General features: G+C 37.8%; 1 protein-coding gene across 14 annotated transcripts in view; it reads left to right on the top strand.

The window, feature by feature from the left end:
- Mbd5 (methyl-CpG binding domain protein 5) overlaps positions 1–20,486 on the top strand; it is a 297,548-nt gene that overhangs the window by 222,781 nt on the left and 54,281 nt on the right. For all 14 annotated transcript variants that reach the window (XM_075985276.1, XM_075985272.1, XM_075985274.1 and 11 more), the window contains 4 exons: positions 3,339–3,515; positions 12,554–13,220; positions 16,647–16,749; positions 17,932–18,112. In XM_075985276.1, coding sequence (XP_075841391.1) covers positions 13,108–13,220; positions 16,647–16,749; positions 17,932–18,112 — 397 coding nt within the window. In that variant the 5' untranslated portion in view covers positions 3,339–3,515; positions 12,554–13,107. The remainder of the gene's footprint in view (positions 1–3,338; positions 3,516–12,553; positions 13,221–16,646; positions 16,750–17,931; positions 18,113–20,486) is intronic.

Raw genomic sequence — 20,486 nt, 5'->3', positions numbered from 1 at the left:
TATATTTGACTGCTCAGCACCCTAGCTTCATCTTTCTTTTACTCGGGATTCCTTCATAAAGAAGGATTATAGTTTCCTATAACTTGAATTACATTGTCTAGTACTCCCTGGCCTGCATCTAGCTCCTTTTGACTTGTTTGCTTGTTTGTTTTTGTGGGTAAGATTGGGGTACCTTTAGCCTGCACTGATCTCAAAATCATTCTGTAGCTAATGCCGACTTTGAACTCTTTACCCTCCTGCCTCCGCCTCCCATGTGTTGCTGTAATTGTAAGCACCCAGCTTCCTTTTCAATTTTCCTTTTTCCTTCCATGCATTAATTTCTAATGTTCCTTTCTTACTGAAATAATCATTATTTGATAGCAGTTTTTTTAAAAAAAAATAAAATAAAATAACGCTGTTATTTCCTGTAGATGTCACTTTATCATTTTGCATTTCAGAAATCAGGCAGATTAGTCACAGCTCTATCCCTTCAACATCACAAAGTTGAAGGTCTGACAAAATGAGACATTTATATTTATCAGCTAAAAATGAGTTCGCATACACAGAAATGTAAACACTTTCATTTTGAGGGTTTGGAAAAGGAAATCTTAATGAACTTAATGAAGTCTGTAGCCCCTATTGACCTTTCTTTGCCTGCCTAACCCCTCTGCTGCCCTAGATGTAGCCATTATTCTTGAAAAGTAGATGAGTTTTATGCTCTCTAACTTTCCATAATTATCTCTATCATAGCCAGGACCATTAGTGTTAACCGGGCTAATAAAGTCCTTTCTCTTTTCATGTAATAAGTGCCTTGAGATGTGGACTGTGTTCTCCTAGTGTTTGGGTTTCCAATGGCTATCATGGTGCTTAACAAAAATTTGAACTTTTTGTTTATATATGAAATATAATGCCCAGATACATAGGATTACTAAAACCATCATTTGACTTTTTCCCCCTTCCCTACACCTGCTCCTTTGTCTCTCCTGGCTGCCTTGTCAGGAACTAACAGACTGTTCAAGGGCACTGCCCACATCCTGTCCTTCACACTCTCCTGTCCTCATCTGCTTGAAAACTGTTTTCCAGCAATGTCACTGGTTTGAAGCACGTGACACAGAACAGAAATAAAACAAAAAGGTGGAAGTCTGGCTATCAGGAAATGCGTACAGGTGGAGGGTTGCCCTATAGATTAACTAGGATGTGATGAGGAGTTTGTTCTTACTCTCAGGATAATGGGTCACTGGTCTGTTGTTTAGTCTTTTACTCTTTTGGCTCTTTGTGAGGCCCAACACCCAGCTCCCAAATAAAGCACATGGAATCTTATTCGTTCTTATGAATGCCTGGCCTCAACTTGGTTTATTTCCAGCCAGCTTTTCTTAACTTAAATTATCCCATCTACCTTTTGCCTCTGGGCTTTTATCCTTCTCTCTTCTCTATTCCTTTCTTTACTTCTTACTCTGTGGCTTGCTGTATAGCTGGGTAGCCAGCCCCTGGTGTCCCCTCTCCTTCTCCTCTTCCTCCTAGATCTCTTTCTCTCCAGATCTCTCCTCCTATTTATTCTCTCTCTTGCCAGCTCTACCTATTCTTTCTTCTGCCTTGATATTGGCCATTCAGCTTTTTATCAGACTAATCAGATGTTTTAGACAGGCATTGCAAAACACACTGGAACCTGTTTAGAGGTTTTTCCATATGGACTTCTTTTACTGAATGCTTTTTAACCTTTTTTGACCATGTGGACAAACTTTAAACTACTAAGCTACAACTGGGTCCTCTGTGCAGCTCTATTGGCCAGCTACACCTGCTTTTTAGTTCCTGAGAGCCAAGCCTAAAGTTTGCAGCCTGCTCAGAGGTGCCTTTTGACCAGGAACTGCACTCAACCCCCCAACTAGCAATGCCAGTGCTCTGCACTGTGGCAGACATTTTTTTAACTTACTTTTTTCTACTTAAAATTTAAAAAAAAAGAAAAGAAAAAAAAGGCTGTTTCTGTGCATCAGAACTTCTTAAAGGAGTTGTGTTTTTGTTTTTGTTTTTTCAGCTTTCCCAGGTCTCGATGGATGTTTGAGAGCTTCACATTGCTACACTAAAATGATGTTGTTGCTGCTTTTTAACTCTTTTGGCTCTTTGGCTCTTTGCAGACCCACCACCCAGCTCCCAAGTATATACACACAGTCTTATTCCTTTATATGAATGTCCGACCTTAGCTTGGCTTATTTCTAGCCAGCTTTTCTTAAATTATCACATCGACTTTTTGCCTCTAGGCTTTTATCTTTATCTATTTATATACCTTTCTTTTCTTCTTATTCTGTATCTGGCTGTGTGGCCGGGTGACTGGCCCCTTCTTTTCTCGCTCCTCCATCGCCTCTTCATCCTAGATCTCTTTCTTCCCAGATTTCTCCTCCTATTTATTCTCTCTGCCTACCAGCTATGTCTATCCTTTCTCTTGTCTCACTAATGGCTGTTGAGCTCCTTATTAGACTATTAGGTGTTTTAGACAGGCAAAGCATCACAGCTTCACAAAGTTAAACAAATGCAACATAAAAGAATGCAACACATCTTTGCATCATTAGACAAATGTTCCACAGCATAAACAAATGTAACACACCTTAAAATAACATTCCACAACACTAGTCTACACATATCTTCATTATTACATATCTAGTTTCCATGCCAGTTAGCTTATTTACTTAGGAGTTTGCTTTCTGACTGAAGGACTTGTACCTGTCCACGTCACCAACTTAATTACATAAGATATAGAATTCCTATTATACTCAGAAGGTTGTCTGTTGATATGGCAATAGAGCAAAATAAGTCAAATCACTGTAGAGACAATTTTACCCAATAAGGAAAAGCCTTATCACACGGCATGGCAAACAAGTGTCTCTGAAAGCCAGGATACAACAGAGTAAATACAACATCTTAAACATACCTTTAAAAAGCTTATGTTTTTATCATTTTATAAAAGAAAATTATTTTTCCAAGGGTAAAATCCATTACATTTTGTATCTCTTAATAAGAAGTAAATTATATAATTTTATTCCATAATTTTCTGATGCTACTGTGAATTCCCAAGATGTGGTGATATATGAGTTGGGAGTCTTCATGTAGTCACTGACTCAAGAACCACCAGTTACGGGCCAGCTCAGTGTCAACTGGTGAGACTCTTACTGTGTGTTTATGGCTGTAACTGGTTTAGTGTTGCTCCTGTGCATGCTAAGAATGTATGCGAGCCTGCTGAGTGCCCAACCTCCACCCTTCTGAAGAAATGAAAATACAGTTTAAATGATGAACAAAAATTAATTTTGCCTCTTATCAAAGCTAAAGTGTATGCTTGAGCCCTTATCTCCAAGTCCTTTTTGTTCCAGAAGTTGGAAACCTGATCACTTACAGAGGCCAGAATGGTGGAATGAAGCAGGAGGCCGCTGAAGCAAGGTGGAGAGCCAAGCCCTTTCTGGAGGAGCAGCCTCTGCTCTGCTCCAGATAACTGTGGCAAGGCAGGAATGTTGACCTACCGTTACCACACTCACTGTCCAGTTTCTCAGGTAAACAGGAATTGTATATTTTCATTGAAGTCTTTTGATTTAAATATTGCCAATTAATTTCTTATTGTTGTTGTTAATTGTAAGCTTGTACAAGCCGAACATTTTTGTAAGTAGGATTTGATTCAGAGTCTTTATTTTTATAACTAGTGTCACATTTTTTATTTATTTGTTGGAGACTTTATTTTCTACAGGGTTGGCTTTTATTGATAATATTCTCTGCATTAATTTCTGCTTCATTTCGGGCTTTTGAAATTCCCTTGCAAGTCTCCAACTGGAGTACTTTGCTCATAAGTTTTCTTGGGTAAGCACATTTTCATGGCCACTCTTGAGTGTTCCAGTGAGAATCAGTTCCTTGCTAACATGATTCTCTTTTCAGACATTACATATGATCTCACACATTTGTAAATATCACTACTTACTTCGTGTAACTTGTATGCTTTAGGCAATCCCTCTCTAACATCCAGACGCAAGATTTCTTTCCTCTCATATCTTGAGAGAACTTATCAGAACTTTTATCAGACCATAGTTATGCAGTATTTAATCCTATTGACTGGAGATCTACTAGATATGTGTGATCCTAGGTATTTATTCGTATGCTGAAATGCTGTCTTTGATGAGTGTCTCATTGACTAAGTTGTGAGTTTTTACTTTGAGTAATCTGGTTTTCATTTAAAATGGTTTCATTCTTTTTTTTCCTTTTTTATTGATTATTTTATTTTCTCTTAAGGTATGCAACTCTATGTGACTTAGAAGCAATTCTTTTTTATTACTTTATTAATACTAGGAATCAAAATTTCCTCTTCCTCCCCTCCAGCCACTTCCCTCCCACTCCCCCACTCACCCTCCTCCCTTCCCCCTCCAGTCCTAAGAGAGGGCAGGACCCTGCCCTGTGGGAAGTCCAAGTCCCTCCCCCCTCCATCCAGGCCTAGGAAGGTGTGCATCCAAATAGACTAGGATCCCAAAAAGCCAGTACATGCCATAGAGACAAATCCCACTGCCATTATCATTGGCTTCTCAGTCTGCCCCAATTGTAACCACATTAAGAGGGCTCAGTTTGATCCCCTGCTCATTCAGTCCCATTCCAGCTGGCTTTGGTGAGCTCCTATTAGTTCAGGCACACTGTCTCAGTGGGTGGATCATCCCCTCGAGATCCTGACTTCCTTGTTCATAACTTCCCTCCTTCTGCTCTTCAACTGGACCTTGGGAGCTCAGTCCAGTACTCTGATGTGGGACTCTGTCTCCATCTGTCGCTGGACGAAGGTTCTATGGTGATATTCAAGATAGTCATCAATCTGACTACGGGACAAGGCCAGTTCAGGCACTCTCTCCTCTGATTTCATTCTTATAATACTAAAAGAAAAGATAAATGAAATACTTAATGACATTAACCAGGTCTAGGATGTGTGTGTGTGACTATATTATATATGTATAGTGAAACAAAGGCAAAAATAGACAAATGATATTGTACCAAACTAGAAGAGTTTTTGTGCAACAAAGGAAATAATTTTAAAAAAGTAGGAAGAGATATCTACAGAATGGGTAAAAATATTTGCCAACTCTACAAACTGAAAAGAGCTTAATATTCAAACCTTATGTTTTTAAAACTCATAGCAAAATAAATAAGCCAATTTAAAAAAATACCCTTTTCAAAATAAGACGTACAGAAATTTTATTTAAGACCACAGTGAGATGTCACTTCACTCTGACAAGCGTGACTGTTGAAAAGACAGAAGATAACAAGTGCTGGTGTGGATATGGAAAGATGAAAACCCTGTATATTGTTGGCAGAAAAGTCAATAATATAACTATTATGGGAGAAGTGTGTTGAGTCCTAGAACAAAACTAGACTAAAATTATTGTCTGACCCAGCAATCTCATAACTGGGTATATATCCAAAGGGTTAAATCAGGTTGTGGAAAAGAAATTTTAACTTATATGTTTATTATAGATATACAGATGTATAAGCAGATGAGTGAATATAGAGAAAATATGATTCACAGACGAGGGTGGGGAGAATTTAGTGCAGCTATTACAAAGAACAAAGTCCTACCATTTGCAACCAAATAGAAATTTCCTGAACTGAAAAAGTTAGAATAACACAAACACTGCTTGAACACACTCATTAGTGGATTCGAAAAATTTCAATTGATCTCACAGAAGTGATCAAATATAATGGTAGTTGCCCATGGCAGTGTTTGCATGTGTAACAAAGGTAATATGAAAGATATTGCTCAACGGAACATGGTTACATTTAGATTGGAGGGATAAATTTGAAGAGAACCATTGGGTAACTAGATGATAATTTTCAATAATAATTTGACCTGCATAAAATAGCCTGCATCTGAAGCAGTCACAATATTCTTCTTACAAGGTTGAAGTGCAAAATCTGCCACTTTTAACTTACATGGTCACTCTTAGATATATATATAAATATACCCAAGGATTCATTATCACCATTCTTCATGAGAATCTTCAAATACAGAAAAGCAAAAAAGTAACATCAGAGTACTAATAGGTAAAAAATACATCACAAATAATTTTACTTCAGAATTATAGTCAGTTTATTATTTTATAGATGTCCTATGAAAACCCATTATTTTAAAAATAATACTGAAAAGAGGCTTCAGGCTATGTAGTTGAGACTAATTATTGCTCAGTTTCCGTTAAGAAGGAAGGCATTGTTTACCTGTACATGCAGACACTCTGTTTCCACACCATTCTATATTTGTAAAGTGACAAAGAAAAGCTTTAAGAGGAAATCCTGGGTCTCATCTGCTTTTTCTTTGCAATAAAGTAGATAGCCAAGTGTTATGTTGTAATTTTTATAAAAGAGAGGTACTGGATATTACCAGAAAGATTACAAGGGGAACTTAAATGTCTCAGTTAGGTTTTTTGTCATCTTGACACAAGCTAGGTTCATCAGGTAGAGAAACTTTACATGAAAACCTGCCTTCATCTGATTGTCTGAAGGCAAGTGTGTGGGGTGTTTTCTTGATGAACAATGGAAATGGAAGGGCCCAACCCTTAGGCAGGGCATCCTGGGTGCCAAGCCATGAGAAACAAACCATCATTCAGTGCCCCTCGTTTCTATCTCCAAGTGCCTGCTGTGCATGCCTGCCCTGACTTCCGGCATTCAGCACTGTAGTCTGGAGTGTACCCTCTCCTCCCCACCTGGTTGTGGTCATAGTGCTTACCAGCAATAGAAACCAAGTGAGGATACTAATATAGACTTGCGAAGTCATACAAAAGCTGGGAAATAAGGAAGGGTCTTTTGCGGGTGACATTTTAAAAATGGACTGCTTTAGTGATGGGTAAGAAGCTGGGACGAGATATGGAATTCGAAGCAGAAAAGTAGGAGTGATCCCCGGAAGAATTCAGAACACAATAAACAGCCTCGGCTTTCCATTCAAGTCATTCAGGGGAAGAATTTTCATTGTCCTTATCCTATTCTTCTTTTGAAAAAAAAATACAAAAATAATTTGTAATGTCCTAAGCACAAAGTTTATGAATGTTTCCATGGAGAGTTTCCCTGGTACTTTTGAGGAGTAGAAATCATTAATTTCCTGATCTAAGGATACTGTACTGAGGCTTTTAGAAATATTTCCCAGTTAGAGCTAATATGTGCTTTTTGTACAAAAAATAAAAATAAAATGTGTCCCTATTGCCAAGGGCCATGCAATGGAATTGAGAGGACACTTGGTACCGTGTTCCTATACTTACATACATTAGTAATTACACAGCTACTGGTGTACTGTTTTTATACTGACATATGATCACACTTTTTAAATTAAGGTTATCTGGTTAGGCATGGCTGTGTACTTCTTTAATCTCAGCACTTGAGAAGCAGAACCAGAAAGGCATCTGTGAGTTCAAAGCTAGCCTAATTTACACAGTGGGTCCCAGACCAGTTATGGTGTCATAGCAAGACACTGACTTGATTTGAATGGCTATCTGTAAATAATAATTTGAGTAGTACAATGTTCTAAGCATTTATGAGTGCAGGTTTTTTTCCAAAAACTGTTAAAATTTCTGTTATAGGAAATAAGAGTTAAGGCTTACACTGTTAATAAGCGGCGCTAACCAGCCTCTCAGGACTATTAAGCCAACTCGACTTTAGCCTCGTTGTTATGAGTAGTTTTTTCTGCCTCTACTAATGGTTCTGTGCGTTTGCAATTTACTGCACAGTCACTGAGCCAGCTCGTCCCTGTTCCTCTGGTGATCTCTACATTCATCTTCATGACAGGCCTCAGCTGAGCTGGATAGACAGCTGGGCTTCTCTCCATCCAGATCCCCTCTCAACCACAAGAGAGCTGGTTGAGGCTGTTGACAGGATAGTGGCATTCTAAAGCACCAGAGTGGAAAGCATCAGCTTCTTGAGGTTCAGGAACACAGTGAGAGCAGCGTCACACCTGTCACGCTTCTCTGCAGATCACCAAGCCCGGGGAAATGGCAAAAAATATGCAGGGCCACTTGCAGTCTCTCCTACCCATAGCTTAAGGTTTCCATATGGCTCAAACATGGAAGTTGTTAAAATTTTATAGTCAAAAGTAATTGGCCTGGCTGTAAGTACTATTCTTGGCCATAGAGGGGACCCAGGCTAAGGTACTTGTTGCCTTGGCTGTGAAGAGTGCCAAAACTTTATGGGTCTATTCCAAGACCTTCAGGCTTGTGATGGATACCTTCCTGTATGACTATCACATCATTCTTGTGTTATAAGCTGTTATTTTTTAATGTTTTTATTTTGTTTGTATGGGTATTATGCCTACACATGTGTCTGTACACAACTTAGCATGCTTGGTGCCCAAAGAAACCAAAAAGGGGGCATTGGATTCCCTGTAGAACTGGAGTTTCAGACCATCACCACCATGAGGGTGCTATGAATTGGACCCTGCTCCTCTGCAAGAGCGGCCAGTGTTGACGGCTGAGCCTCACAGGTTGTGGGCTTTCTGCTCTGGAAAGGAGAACATCTAGAATTTGAGAACTTTGATTATCAAGCATGGAAAGAGGCATTATTGAGAATATTCTGGTCCAAGTGATTAACAAAATATAGATATGATAATGGTTGTTTGGGGACACCATGCCTAGCAGAGCATTTTGGGTCTCTTACACAGGATGTATCAAAAAGATGTTTTAGAAGTGGTCACCCAGTCATAATAAGAACCAAATGGAAACAATAACTAGTATAAAATGAGTTAATATGCTTCAGAATTTCCTTTCAAAATGAGAGTAATGGGATGCTTATAAATAAAAATGCATGACTTGAATAAATATGTGAACATTGACTAGGGCTGGATAGGTGCGATGAAGGGTGCATTTATATAATTGATATTTTATGAAAAGATAATTAGAAAAAATGCCATCTAGGATTACTCTAACAAACATAATTTAACAAAGAGCATAAAGGTTGTGGTTATTTTATTTATTATTCAATCAAATGATAATTATGGTGTAGTCATTTAGATACAGCTCTCTATGGTGCTAATATTGTGTTTATTCCAGTGAAATCCATTGTTGTACACATACTGTTTGAGATGTAAGCACAGAAGATTGTTCTAAGAGAAACTTACTATCAGTCTGATAACTGAAGCATTCAGTCTTGCCAATGCAGGATGGGAGTAGACTTCCTATTTACAAATATTTCATGAATTAACTTTAAAATCATATTATAAAAAGTTTAGTGATGATTTAATTACATCATGTATCAAACAGTTTCCATATATTACTTAACATACAGTCTGTTTCTGATAATTGAAGAATCATTGACTTTTAATTCTGTGCTACTGTTGTATATCCACAGAGCACAGATCAATTTGTTATCGATAAAGATGCATTGATAAAGAATATCACCACACAAAAGCCAATTCATTATGTTTACCGTTAAGTTTGTGTAACAGTATTCCAGTGACTTATGGCATTTGACGTCATTCAGAAAGATTTTGGAAGAATATCTATGTAGTACTTTTATGATGTCATATTATCTGATCTTTAATCTTCATAGTCTTTTGAGTTTGACTTTTGACTTTTTAATACATTTAGTAATGTATAATAATTTTATTCTTATATTGACAAGAACATCAGTAAAAACAGATTGAAAAATGAAGTCTACTGTTTTAATAGTACCTTGTTCAAATATAAGCTCAATTGTTATATTGTTTCATTCAGTTTCTAGTTCCCTTATTAATACAATTAATGTGTTACTTAATAAAAGTGAGAGTTTCAAAAAGTATCCTAGTCTTCATAGAAGCCTTATATTCTCTACAAAAATTATCACTCAGAAGTTGTGAGATCCTTAAGAGTAAGTCTAGATCACAAAAAAGTGCTTCTTAGATTTTATCAACATGCATACATTCATTGGCTTCTTTTCAAAAACCTCTCATTTTAGACTTGTGATGCTAAAATGTATCATAAGCCAAGTAATAAACAGAATATAAAATTGTGTACTAGAATATATACAGTCATCAGGAAATAATTAATATGGGAAGCATGAATACAGGAAGGACAGAGTGAATCTAGGTCCTTGCTCAGTGTGTGTATAGTCCTGTGAAAAGGGAGTCAGAAAGCAGATTGATGCTGCTGGTACGCCGGAAATAGGAAGTATTAGTGAATTAATTACAAATAAAGCGTGCCTGTGGTTTACATTATAGTTTTGGTGAAAAGTGACATCTTAAATTCTTTATGTTAGAAGACACCAGGGCAGCAAAGAAAAAGAAGCCACTTAAATTCATTTCTCTCAAAGCCAATTGTCAGAGACTGTTTTACTATTGAAAGGAGGCTGAAAATATGAAAAACATTGGCAGAGTTGTAACAGCTCTTTCCCTTAGAGCACACATATAAGTAAACTCACACATTTGATTTTCATCATTGCAGAACTTTCTGTGAAGTAAATGCAGATTAACCTGAAGCATTAAAACACACACACACGCACATACACATGAATCTTAGATCCCAAACACGAGGGGTAAGGTGGTAGCTTGAATATCATAGTCATTTCTATTTTAGCATGTTTTACTAGAATGTCATGAAGCCACATAAACAAGATGGGTCTCCAAGGGAAAAGAGGAAAGGATATCGTGGAATATTGGCTTTTTGAAGCATAGTAATATTAAAATGCTAAATTTGGGAAACAGGAGAAAGCGTTCAGTTTTTATACTGCAGGTTATAAAAGAGAAAGTGTGGTTGCACCTCGGATGATGGGTCTCTATAAGAGATAAGATAACCAGAATCCTGGAAGCAATGAGAGCACATTGAGTAATTTGTGAGAGGGGACAGTATTGTATACGCTTCAGTAGTTTGAGAAACAAGACCTTCGTCCTTTCCTGGGACTGCTTCATGAAGTTAAAGAATGTCTGAAGAGCCCAAATTATACACTTCTATTTTAGTAAATAATTCTAGGTTAATTATTAACATGTATGTAGTTATATGTGCAGGAACATTTCTTGAATTTGTTTATGGTTATGACAGTTTTGGAGGAATGGAAGTAATTAAATTAACTCATCAATTCCCCAAAAATCCATCCCAATCATTAAAAGTAATGTTTTGAGAAAATATTTAATGTCATACAAACGTGTCCAAGTGGAGGGGGGAATACAAACTGGTAATGACTTAGTACTCAAAAATTGAGAAGCTGGGGAGGTGGCTCCTCTGTTCAGAGCCCTTCTTTTTGTTTGTTTCTTTCTTTGTTTCTTTTCCTTTTTTGTTTTTGTTTCTTTTGGTTTTTCAGGACAGGGTTTCTCGTGTAGCTGTGGAGCCTGTCCTATAACTCACTCTGTAGACTAGGATGGTCTCGAACTCACAGAGATCCACCTGCCTCTGCCTCCTGAGTGCCTCCACCACCTGGCTCACTTAGTACTCATGTTGAGAATACAAATATGGTTCCCAGCAGCTAACAACTGTCTCTAACTCCAGTTCAGGCATCCTCTTTTGGCCTCTGCAGATGCTATACACATGTGGCATACATACATGCAAAACACTTTCCCATAGAGGTATTGTATGAGCAAGAGTGGGGGTAGTCAACATCGTGATGGGGAAGCCCACAGAGACCTGACCTGAGCTTTGGTTTATTCAGACTTAAGGAAGTCCTTATCTACCTAACTGCTGTTCCAGGACATCCGCCCTGGCAGGTGGGAAATTACCATACCAACCATGGAGTCAATGCCCTGCAGCTAATCACCAGGTGGGGCAGGAGGAGCACAGGAACACCCAGAATGCTTTGTCAGCTGACCAGAAACTGTCCTCAGGATGAATCCCAGGAACAAGGGTAGACCCCTGCCCTACAGGAGACCTTACCCCATTTGAAATGCAAATAGAGGAGGACTGGATGGGGGGCGGGGAACGGGTAGGAATAAGGTGAGGGAGGAAAGGAGGAAGAGGAAACTGTGGCTGGTATGTAAATAGTTTTAAGTAACAATATATTTTTTTTAAAAAATCCGAACAAAATAATAATAAAAGTTTATAAGAGGACATGAAGTTGGGATCCTGAAGTGAATTAGAACAGGGAAGGGGGAGTAGATATGATAAAGAAACATTTTATACATGTATAAAATTTTTAAAGAATAAAATATTTTTAAAATGTAATCAAAGAAGTAAATTTGAAATATATATAAGCATAGATGTATACATATAAAGTTTTCAAGAAAAAGAAAACAAGTTATATTCATACAATATTGTTTCTTTTCAAATAGCACCTTGTAACTTAATAAAAGAATTAGGAGAGTACACCACAATATAAGGTTTTATGAAATATTGTCTATAAATCAACTCTCATCCCTTAAATAATACAAAGAAATAATTCCCTTATATTTGGAAATGTATTTTTATTCCTTCTACTGTTTCCTTTTAAAAAAAACTTTAAAAACTTTACAAAGAAAAAAAGACTTAAAAACAATTTTTTTCAAAAAAGCAAAACTGAATTTTACATATGATTTTGACAGCAAAGAACACAAAAGTAATCAGATACATTTAAAAGTTTATTTTTAAATTACGTGACTTCTCAACTTTCAACATTAAATTTACGGTTTACATATTTACCTATATTTCAGGCTACGTTATTGGAATTCTGAAGTCATGAAAACGCCAGAGGAACCAACCTGCAACACCTTGGATTCACATTGGAAAATAAAGAGAAAGCTTAAAGAATGTGGTCTATAAAGGCAGGGGGCACCTGGAGACAGTAGCCAGCTGGTAGTGTCAGAGCAGACCGGTTTCTAGACAGCCGAAGTCATTTTAGTCCAGTACCAAGGTTCAAGAAAAAAATGTACAACTAAAAACTTTTAGCCCCTCCCTCCTCTGCTTCAGACAGGTACCAGCGTAGGCAAACTATGATTTTCCCTGGTTGAGAGTATTTGTTTTTGTCCATGTAGATCATGCCCAGGAATGAAATATTTTTTATTTAATGTAGATTATAATGGGAAACATTTTCACGACGGCAGATTTCAAGGACTTGGTTCCAAACTGAGCCGAAGCTTCCCGATGTGTTTTGTAGTCCAGGAAAACTGTGCTATGCTGGCCCAGTTTTGAAGGCCACCATGCTCTGTATTAGAAGGATATCATCGCATTGCTGATATCTTCGGAGCGCCCCAAGCAGACACAGAAAATGAATGGAGGCAAAGAGTGTGACGGAGGAGACAAGGAAGGAGGTCTTCCAGCTATCCAGGTTCCTGTGGGTTGGCAGCGGCGCGTGGACCACAGCGGCGTGCTTTACGTCAGGTGAGCCTCGCGATCTCTGTCACCTCCGCGTGTGCAGTAAAAGACTCATCTCCTCCTCTAAGGGAACAAAATCTTGTGACTGAAAGCACCTAACATAAGCTTGAATAAATGACCTCTGCCAGAAATGCACAAGTGTTTTTATTCTGTGCTGCTCAGCAATGTAAATCCCTTAGATTACTGAAGAGAATCTTTATGCCTTACGTCTGTCTGTGTAAAGTTGTCTTTCTGCTTCTCTGTAATAAGGATAAAGAAAGTACCAAGCTTTCTAAAAGAAACATAGAAACAAGAATACCATAGGAAATGTAAACTACTAGAAATAGGCCCAATATTTCTCCATATATTAAATAGATTTAATAATTGACCCCCACATTCTTTGCTTTGTAGTTTCTAATAAAGAATGAAAGATTGGATACCATAAATCTTTGAGATACAATTTCAGAACAGGAATTTTTCAAAGACACATCTTGTCATTATATTCATGTGATTACTTTCAGTGTGACTTTTGCAACCCATCTTCAACAGAATTCTTCAGTTCTACAGAAATATATATAATTGGTGGTGCACACCTGTAAACTCAGCATTTAGGAGTTAGAGGTAGGAACACCCAGGGTTCAAAGCAGGCTTTAGCACATAGTCAGTCAAGCCAGTCTGGGATTCTGGAAGCCCTGCCCCTAGGGGAAAAAAAAACTAAAAGACATGACTGGGATATTCTTTGCTACATGAACATAAAGAATTAGATGCCAGAACTCAAGAAGTCAGCTGGGTTTGTTTGGTTTCGGTAAGATTTTTTTGAGTTAACTTTAATTCCAATTGAAATTCCATTGTCATGTATATTTCTTTTTTCTGAAATTTTAAAGGATTGCTTTGCTAATTGTAGTGAAGGAATAATAGAGAAAGTGAAGCTCAGCCCGTGGAAATGAGAAACACAAGTGCTCATAACTAATCCTCTCAAAGTATGCCTGCTGCCAATGTTGTCCATAGATTGTCAGAAACACTTTGTCATTAATACAACACTGCACATTATCCGTGACAGGTTTGTGTTTATGGCTGTTAAAGACTATAAAGAAAAAATTAATATTCAGCCTGGGCCAAGTGAGTCCAAAGTCTTGATAACTACTTATGAAATCACATTGCTGTGAGCAAAAATCAGGTCAAGTCTAAGAGTCAAAAACCAGATGAACTCTTGGCTGGGTATAGTAGTCTGGGCTTGCATCCATTAAAACCTTTCATTTTTTTGTTTAGACAAAAAGGGGGAAATGTTGTAGAATATTATTTTAAATTGTATTAGAGCCTTGCAACAGACACTATACTATCAGAGGCCCTGGTTATGCCTAGCCAATGAGGGACAACCATGTGATATCAATGGATTAGAATGCCTGGGTGTTGGGAGGGTATATAAGTGCCCCCCCCCCATGTTAAATAAATGAGTCTGCCCTATCCCTTTCAAAAAAAAAAAAAAACCAGATGAAGGTTTAAGAAACCACAGTTACCTTGTTCATGAGTTTCCAAGTCTCCCTAGTCATGAATGTCTGATAATCCTCTTAGCATGAGGTCTCCAAATCAAATCTGAACATCAAGAATTCTTAGAGAGGAACTTCCCAGATAAGGTAAAATTAAAATGTTTCACATTCAGTCAAGCCAGCATAGATCTGACCTGTCCAGCTAGGACCAGTTGAATCTCTCTGGAGCGCCTGTGGGAAGTCGGGCACTTTCCTCTGCCCCTTTCACCCTGCAGCTTGGTTTCCAGTTTAGCCGCCAGCAGTCCCTGCCCCCTGGCACACAGGCTACAGAGTAAGTTTTCCACCCTTTTCCAATCCTTTAAGCTTTATCTGTGATTTAAGACCTAACTATTTTTATGATAATTATTACTCCCAAAAGTTAATTAAATAGCTGTAACTGAAAGGAATACCCTAACTGGTGGTGGGAAGTATTTTTACAATATCAGAAGCATTCTTAATAGAATTTCACTTTAGTCTAAATTTACAAGTAAATCCCTCTAGATTGCCATCCATATACTTTCTTTTAAGGAAAATATTGAGCAGTTTGGTTTTTTTTTTTTACTAAATTTACTAATTCTTCATGGGAAAAAATCAATGTGATATATTTTAGTGACACTTTCACTAAACTTATCAAAACTTTAAAGCCATTACTGCCCCTGTTTGCCCTGGTGAAATTCCAGTCTGTAATGTGAAAATTATCGTTCTTTCACATAATCTGAAAGACCTAAGTTGAGGATGTCTGTAGGTTTCGCTTGTGTGTCCTTTCCCACGAACACTGTATGAGCTGCATGTTAACCTAGCCCGATTCAAGTGCTGCCTGTGTTTCCGTGGAGGCGGACTAGACTCCACCCCAGAGTGACCCTTCGCACATGAAACAGGATGTTGTTCTGGATGAATCTGACCAGAAAGATTAAGGGAATATTTTTCTAAATAGTCACAAATAAAATTAATCTTTAAGTATATATAAAATTCAAAGCAGAGTATGCACATTTATGTTGTAAAGATCGACCTATTAATAATAAAATGTCCTAAGATGCAAATTCAGTTTTTAATCAATCCCCTCATGTAAGTAAGTAGTACAGACTTATCCTTTCGTCTGACTTAATACCTACTGTGTAGACCTGAAACTGATCCATGCCTGCTTATGTGATTGACTCCAGAACAAGTATCCCCCTCCCTTTCTGTCCAGTCTTTCTGTCGGGTAGAATTTGAAGTAGATTACTCTTCTTCACACACTGAGGGGCTGGGAAGACACCTGCATGGAGGCTCTTCCACCCCACAGAATCAAGCAGTCGACATAGGAGGAAAATGTTGGGGTTTTTTTTGTTGTTGTTCTTTATAACTTTCTGCTTTGAACCTTTTCATGTCCCAGTTTCACTTCCTCCCCAAGGAGCTTAAAGCAGACCTGAGGGTTCAAATAAATAGCTTTGTTTTTCATAATTTTTGTTGTTTCTTTCTTTTTTTTTTTATTACAGGTTTTCTCTGTGTAGCCCTGGCTGTCCTGGAACTCACACTGGAGACCAGGCTGGCCTCAAACCCATAACCTGCCTCTGCCTCCCAGGTGCTGGGACTAAAGTCATACACCACCACTACCCAGCATACTTGGCGTATTTTTCTACTTTCTTTCTTACCTGTTTATGTCCTTTCTTAAGAATGGAATCCCATCTTTGATCTATTCCTGGTTTTCAAAATGCTTTCTTTCATCTTCTATGAATATATGTATTTTCCTGAGAAATATTTCTGTTCCAAAGAAAGAGATAGTGTTAAAGTCTGTAATTTAGTAGCTAACATAATATTGACAAAGAAAATGTTTTTCCTTAGAAGGAAAATATTATCTTGTGAAGGGACGATAAGTTTATAAACTGTACTTTTTTATAGTATGTGTCATCAAAATTATTTCCTGACTTTTTTTAAACTATTTTTACAGTCCCAGTGGGTCTTTGTTATCTTGCTTGGAGCAGGTTAAAACATACCTGCTTACTGATGGAACATGCAAGTGTGGCTTGGAATGTCCTCTTATTCTTCCCAAGGTAACCGTCACAATCGAGTGCAGCAGTGTTTTGCTTTGGGTTGTGGTTTTGGCTTTTGTTTGGTTGTAGATATTTTATATCTTTGCTTTTCTCATTTGGTGCCTTACTTTTATGTTATTTTCTATTCTTTAATTTATTGTAATTATTTTATTGAATATTGGAATGCTTAAAGATTTAAAGAAATGATTTTCATTCTCAAAGGTGACCTGGTGACTGTTTCATTGTGCCTTTGTTTATAGTGTACCACGCTCATTCGCTGCTGTGGCTGCTCAACTCTAGCATTCTTCTTAGCACTGGTATCCGTAAATCTGCCACAGATACTCTTAAAATCACAGAGTTCATCTCTAATAGCAAAAATACGGAGTCGCCTTACTGCTTTACAAAGTAAAAAGCAAAGTTATTCAAAAGGGTGAATATTTCATATGAAAATAGGCACTCATTCTCTGAAATGTGTATTTGCTGCTAATTTTTAAACTAAAGACTAATAAACACCTTTTTCTTTTTTGTATGTTACCATATTTTAACTACTGGGTGGCCTCATCCGGCCTTGGTGGGAGAAGAGATGCCTGGTCTTGCTGCAGTTTGATGTGCCAGGGCTGACCGGTGTACATAGGAGGGGAGGAGTGGGTGAGGGAGGGCTGGAGAAGGGCAAGCTTTGATCAGACTGGGGAAATCAATTAATTGATTAAAATAAATAAATTTGGGGAGATTTATATGGTAGATAAGAATTTTTGACATATAGTAGACTTTTAGATCACTGAGGCAGAAGTATTAATATAGCAATAAAAATAAGCAACAGGGAAAGTAAGCATGTAGGGATGTTGTGGCAAAAATCAGGCTATAGGATGCTGTGGCTTTCCGTGTTTTTCACTGTGTGCACCATTTGTTTCTGTGTTGTTATGCCGTCAGGAGGTGTCAAAATCAGAGATATTATCGGATAGTATACCCTTCCCTATGTTTAATTAGCTTAGCTATCATAAAATGTGTATAATTTTCATTGTCCCAAAAATATTATTTGGCCAAAAGTATTTTTGAATTATATAAAGTTATTTTTCTTCCATTTCAAACCTCAGAGGTTTAATTCCTATTCATAGGTACAGCATTTCTCTTTGTAACCAGGAGTTTTTTTATGAAATATTTTCATGGACCTACTATAAGCAGATGCTGTGTTTTTTTTTCCAGGTGTTTAATTTTGATCCTGGAGCTGCTGTGAAGCAGAGAACTGCAGAAGATGTTAAAGCGGATGAAGATGTCACAAAGCTTTGCATCCACAAGAGGAAGATCATCGCTGTGGCCACACTCCATAAAAGCATGGAGGCCCCACACCCTTCTCTGGTGCTCACCAGCCCTGGAGGAGGAACAAGTATGTCACATGGCTGTAGGGTTAGCCGATCTCTCTGACTCACTTTGCCACAGATTTCCCAGGCCATAGTATGAACATCCACAGTTTTGTGTGTTCTGTCATTTTATCTGAAAAACTACTGTGGATCTATTTCTCAAATTTTCTTATAGCATGCAGTAACACAATCAAAATAAACTCTAATCAGCAAATTAAAATTTTATTTCAGTGCCTACAGACAAGCTAACAGGGAAAAAGGCTACATTGTTTCATAAGAAAACATCCTCTTACATAGGGCTAGATATCAATGGATAAGATCAAGTCCCAATATAGCTTAGCAATATTATTAGGAGTTTTTTATCTTTCTATATTTTACTTTATTATTAGCCCTTAGAAGTCTGTTTGTTTTCTAATGAAAGACAGAAAGCAAGTGGATCCAGAAGGAAGGGAGGAACTAGGAGGAGCAGAGCTGAGGGAAGCTGTAGTCAGGTTATATTATCTGAGAAAGTCCATTTTCAATCAAAGGTAAATAAAAGGAAATTAGCCATGTTAGTTACTTCGTCACAATAGCTGTTTATTAAGCACCTACCCAAGTACAAATCACTTGGCCCAGAAATTTTTATGATATACTCCCAACACTAATGCATACACACATTCCTTTTTAAGTAAAAAGTTTAGTACAGTTGCTTATTGAAGTGTGTCCATGTATGCATGCACATAGATGGTCGCAGTGTAGACGTGAAGATCAGAGGACAACTTGCAGAAGCAGTCTCTCTCTTGGGTCAGACCCAGGTCTTCAGGCCTGGTGGGTGGAGCCTTTACCCACTGAGCTGCCTCACTAGCCCTGACACTGCCCCCAGGACAAATTGCAAAGTCACAGGGAAGTGCCAGGGAGTTTGCTGAATTCCCATCTGCTGTTAAGTTTGATTGCCCACGTTGGACATAAATATTTTTCCTAACATCAAATGTCCCTGATGAGGAAGGATATAATGTCATCTGAATGTAGAAATAAAGGACATTCCCCTATGCCACCACAATCCAGTGATGCTGGTGAAATTCCATGAGCTCTCATGTAGTCTATGTTAAAGTTCCTTTTACTCTCCTACTAATATCTTTAAAAGTTCATTCCTTTTTTAGAATCTAAAATATAATCAGAGATTGTACACTATAATAAGCTTTTACTTATCTTTAGTCTTCAGTTCCCCAGTGTGTGTTAGTCTTTGATGACATGACATCGTAAGGCACAAAGGCTAGCTTTGCAGTGTTCCTCCGTCTGGATTTCTTAATTGCTTCCTCACATCACAGTTCTGCTCATTGTGGTAGGAATGATATTATATCTTCATCAAATGGCACAGTATATACTGTCAGCTAATCCTGTGCTGATAGCATTAAATTTGATTACTTGCTTAAGATTGGGTCCATTTGATTTTTCCACTGTTAAGGTATTTTTCCCTTGATGAGTTTGTACTCTATGGGATGACTTGAAGCTGAGGAACTTCTGCTCATAGCCCTTATGTAAACTCCCTTCAAAACAGCACAGCCTGTCTAACATTTAAACAGGAACGCTGAATTGATGCAGCTGAGCTCCCAAGTGTTTGCTTAATGGACAGTTGATTCTGTTTCACAAAATTCTGAAAAATGTCGTCATGATGTATGTAACCTATAATAATTATCCCAGACTTAGTGGCAGAACTCAAAGACTAGGACTCAGAATCAGAACCAGCTTTGAAAAATAATGGAGACGTGAAAAGAACTGAAACTTCATCCCCAGCGTGAGTGTACCGTAACTATTGGATGATGAGGAAAATAACCCGAGTTGAGTAGGAGACTACATAATAATAAATGAACGGGGCCAAACCGTTGAGAGCCCTGAATACAGGAACATAAGCACATCATACACATAATTGAAGGGACTGAGGGCAAGAGTGCAGAGGAAGAGAAAATGGTCTTCAGTTGTTGGCACAGAGCTGCTGTCCAGTAGCCACTAACTCTAAACAAGGAGTAATTGAAAGAACTGCTCCTCTGGGGTAGGTGAGGAAAAAATCTTTCAGAGAACTTATTTCTCAACAAGGCTAGTTTTTAAAATACAAATTGTCTCCAACGTTGTAAAGGTATATTTGATAGTAACAAATTATTTAAAATTCACCGTTGCCCTCCCACCTTAGTGTGGCTATTATCACTTTGCAAGTATTATCACTTTGTAGGTGTTATATATGTTCTTTTTTTAAGATTTATTTATTTTATATGTGTTTATCTGCATGTATGTATGTGCTCAAATAAGAATGTCTCATCTCCTGGAACAGAGTTATAGGTAGTTGTGAGCTGCTGTGTGATTGCCTGGAAGCCAACCCAGTCCTCTATAAGAATAGCAAGTGTTGTTAACCACTGAGCCATCTCC

This window comes from Microtus pennsylvanicus, chromosome 9 (genome assembly GCF_037038515.1).
Source record: "Microtus pennsylvanicus isolate mMicPen1 chromosome 9, mMicPen1.hap1, whole genome shotgun sequence".
Lineage (NCBI taxonomy): Eukaryota > Metazoa > Chordata > Mammalia > Rodentia > Cricetidae > Microtus > Microtus pennsylvanicus.
The sequence above is the reverse complement of the archived record's forward strand: the minus strand, read 5'-3'. Positions and strand labels throughout refer to the sequence as shown.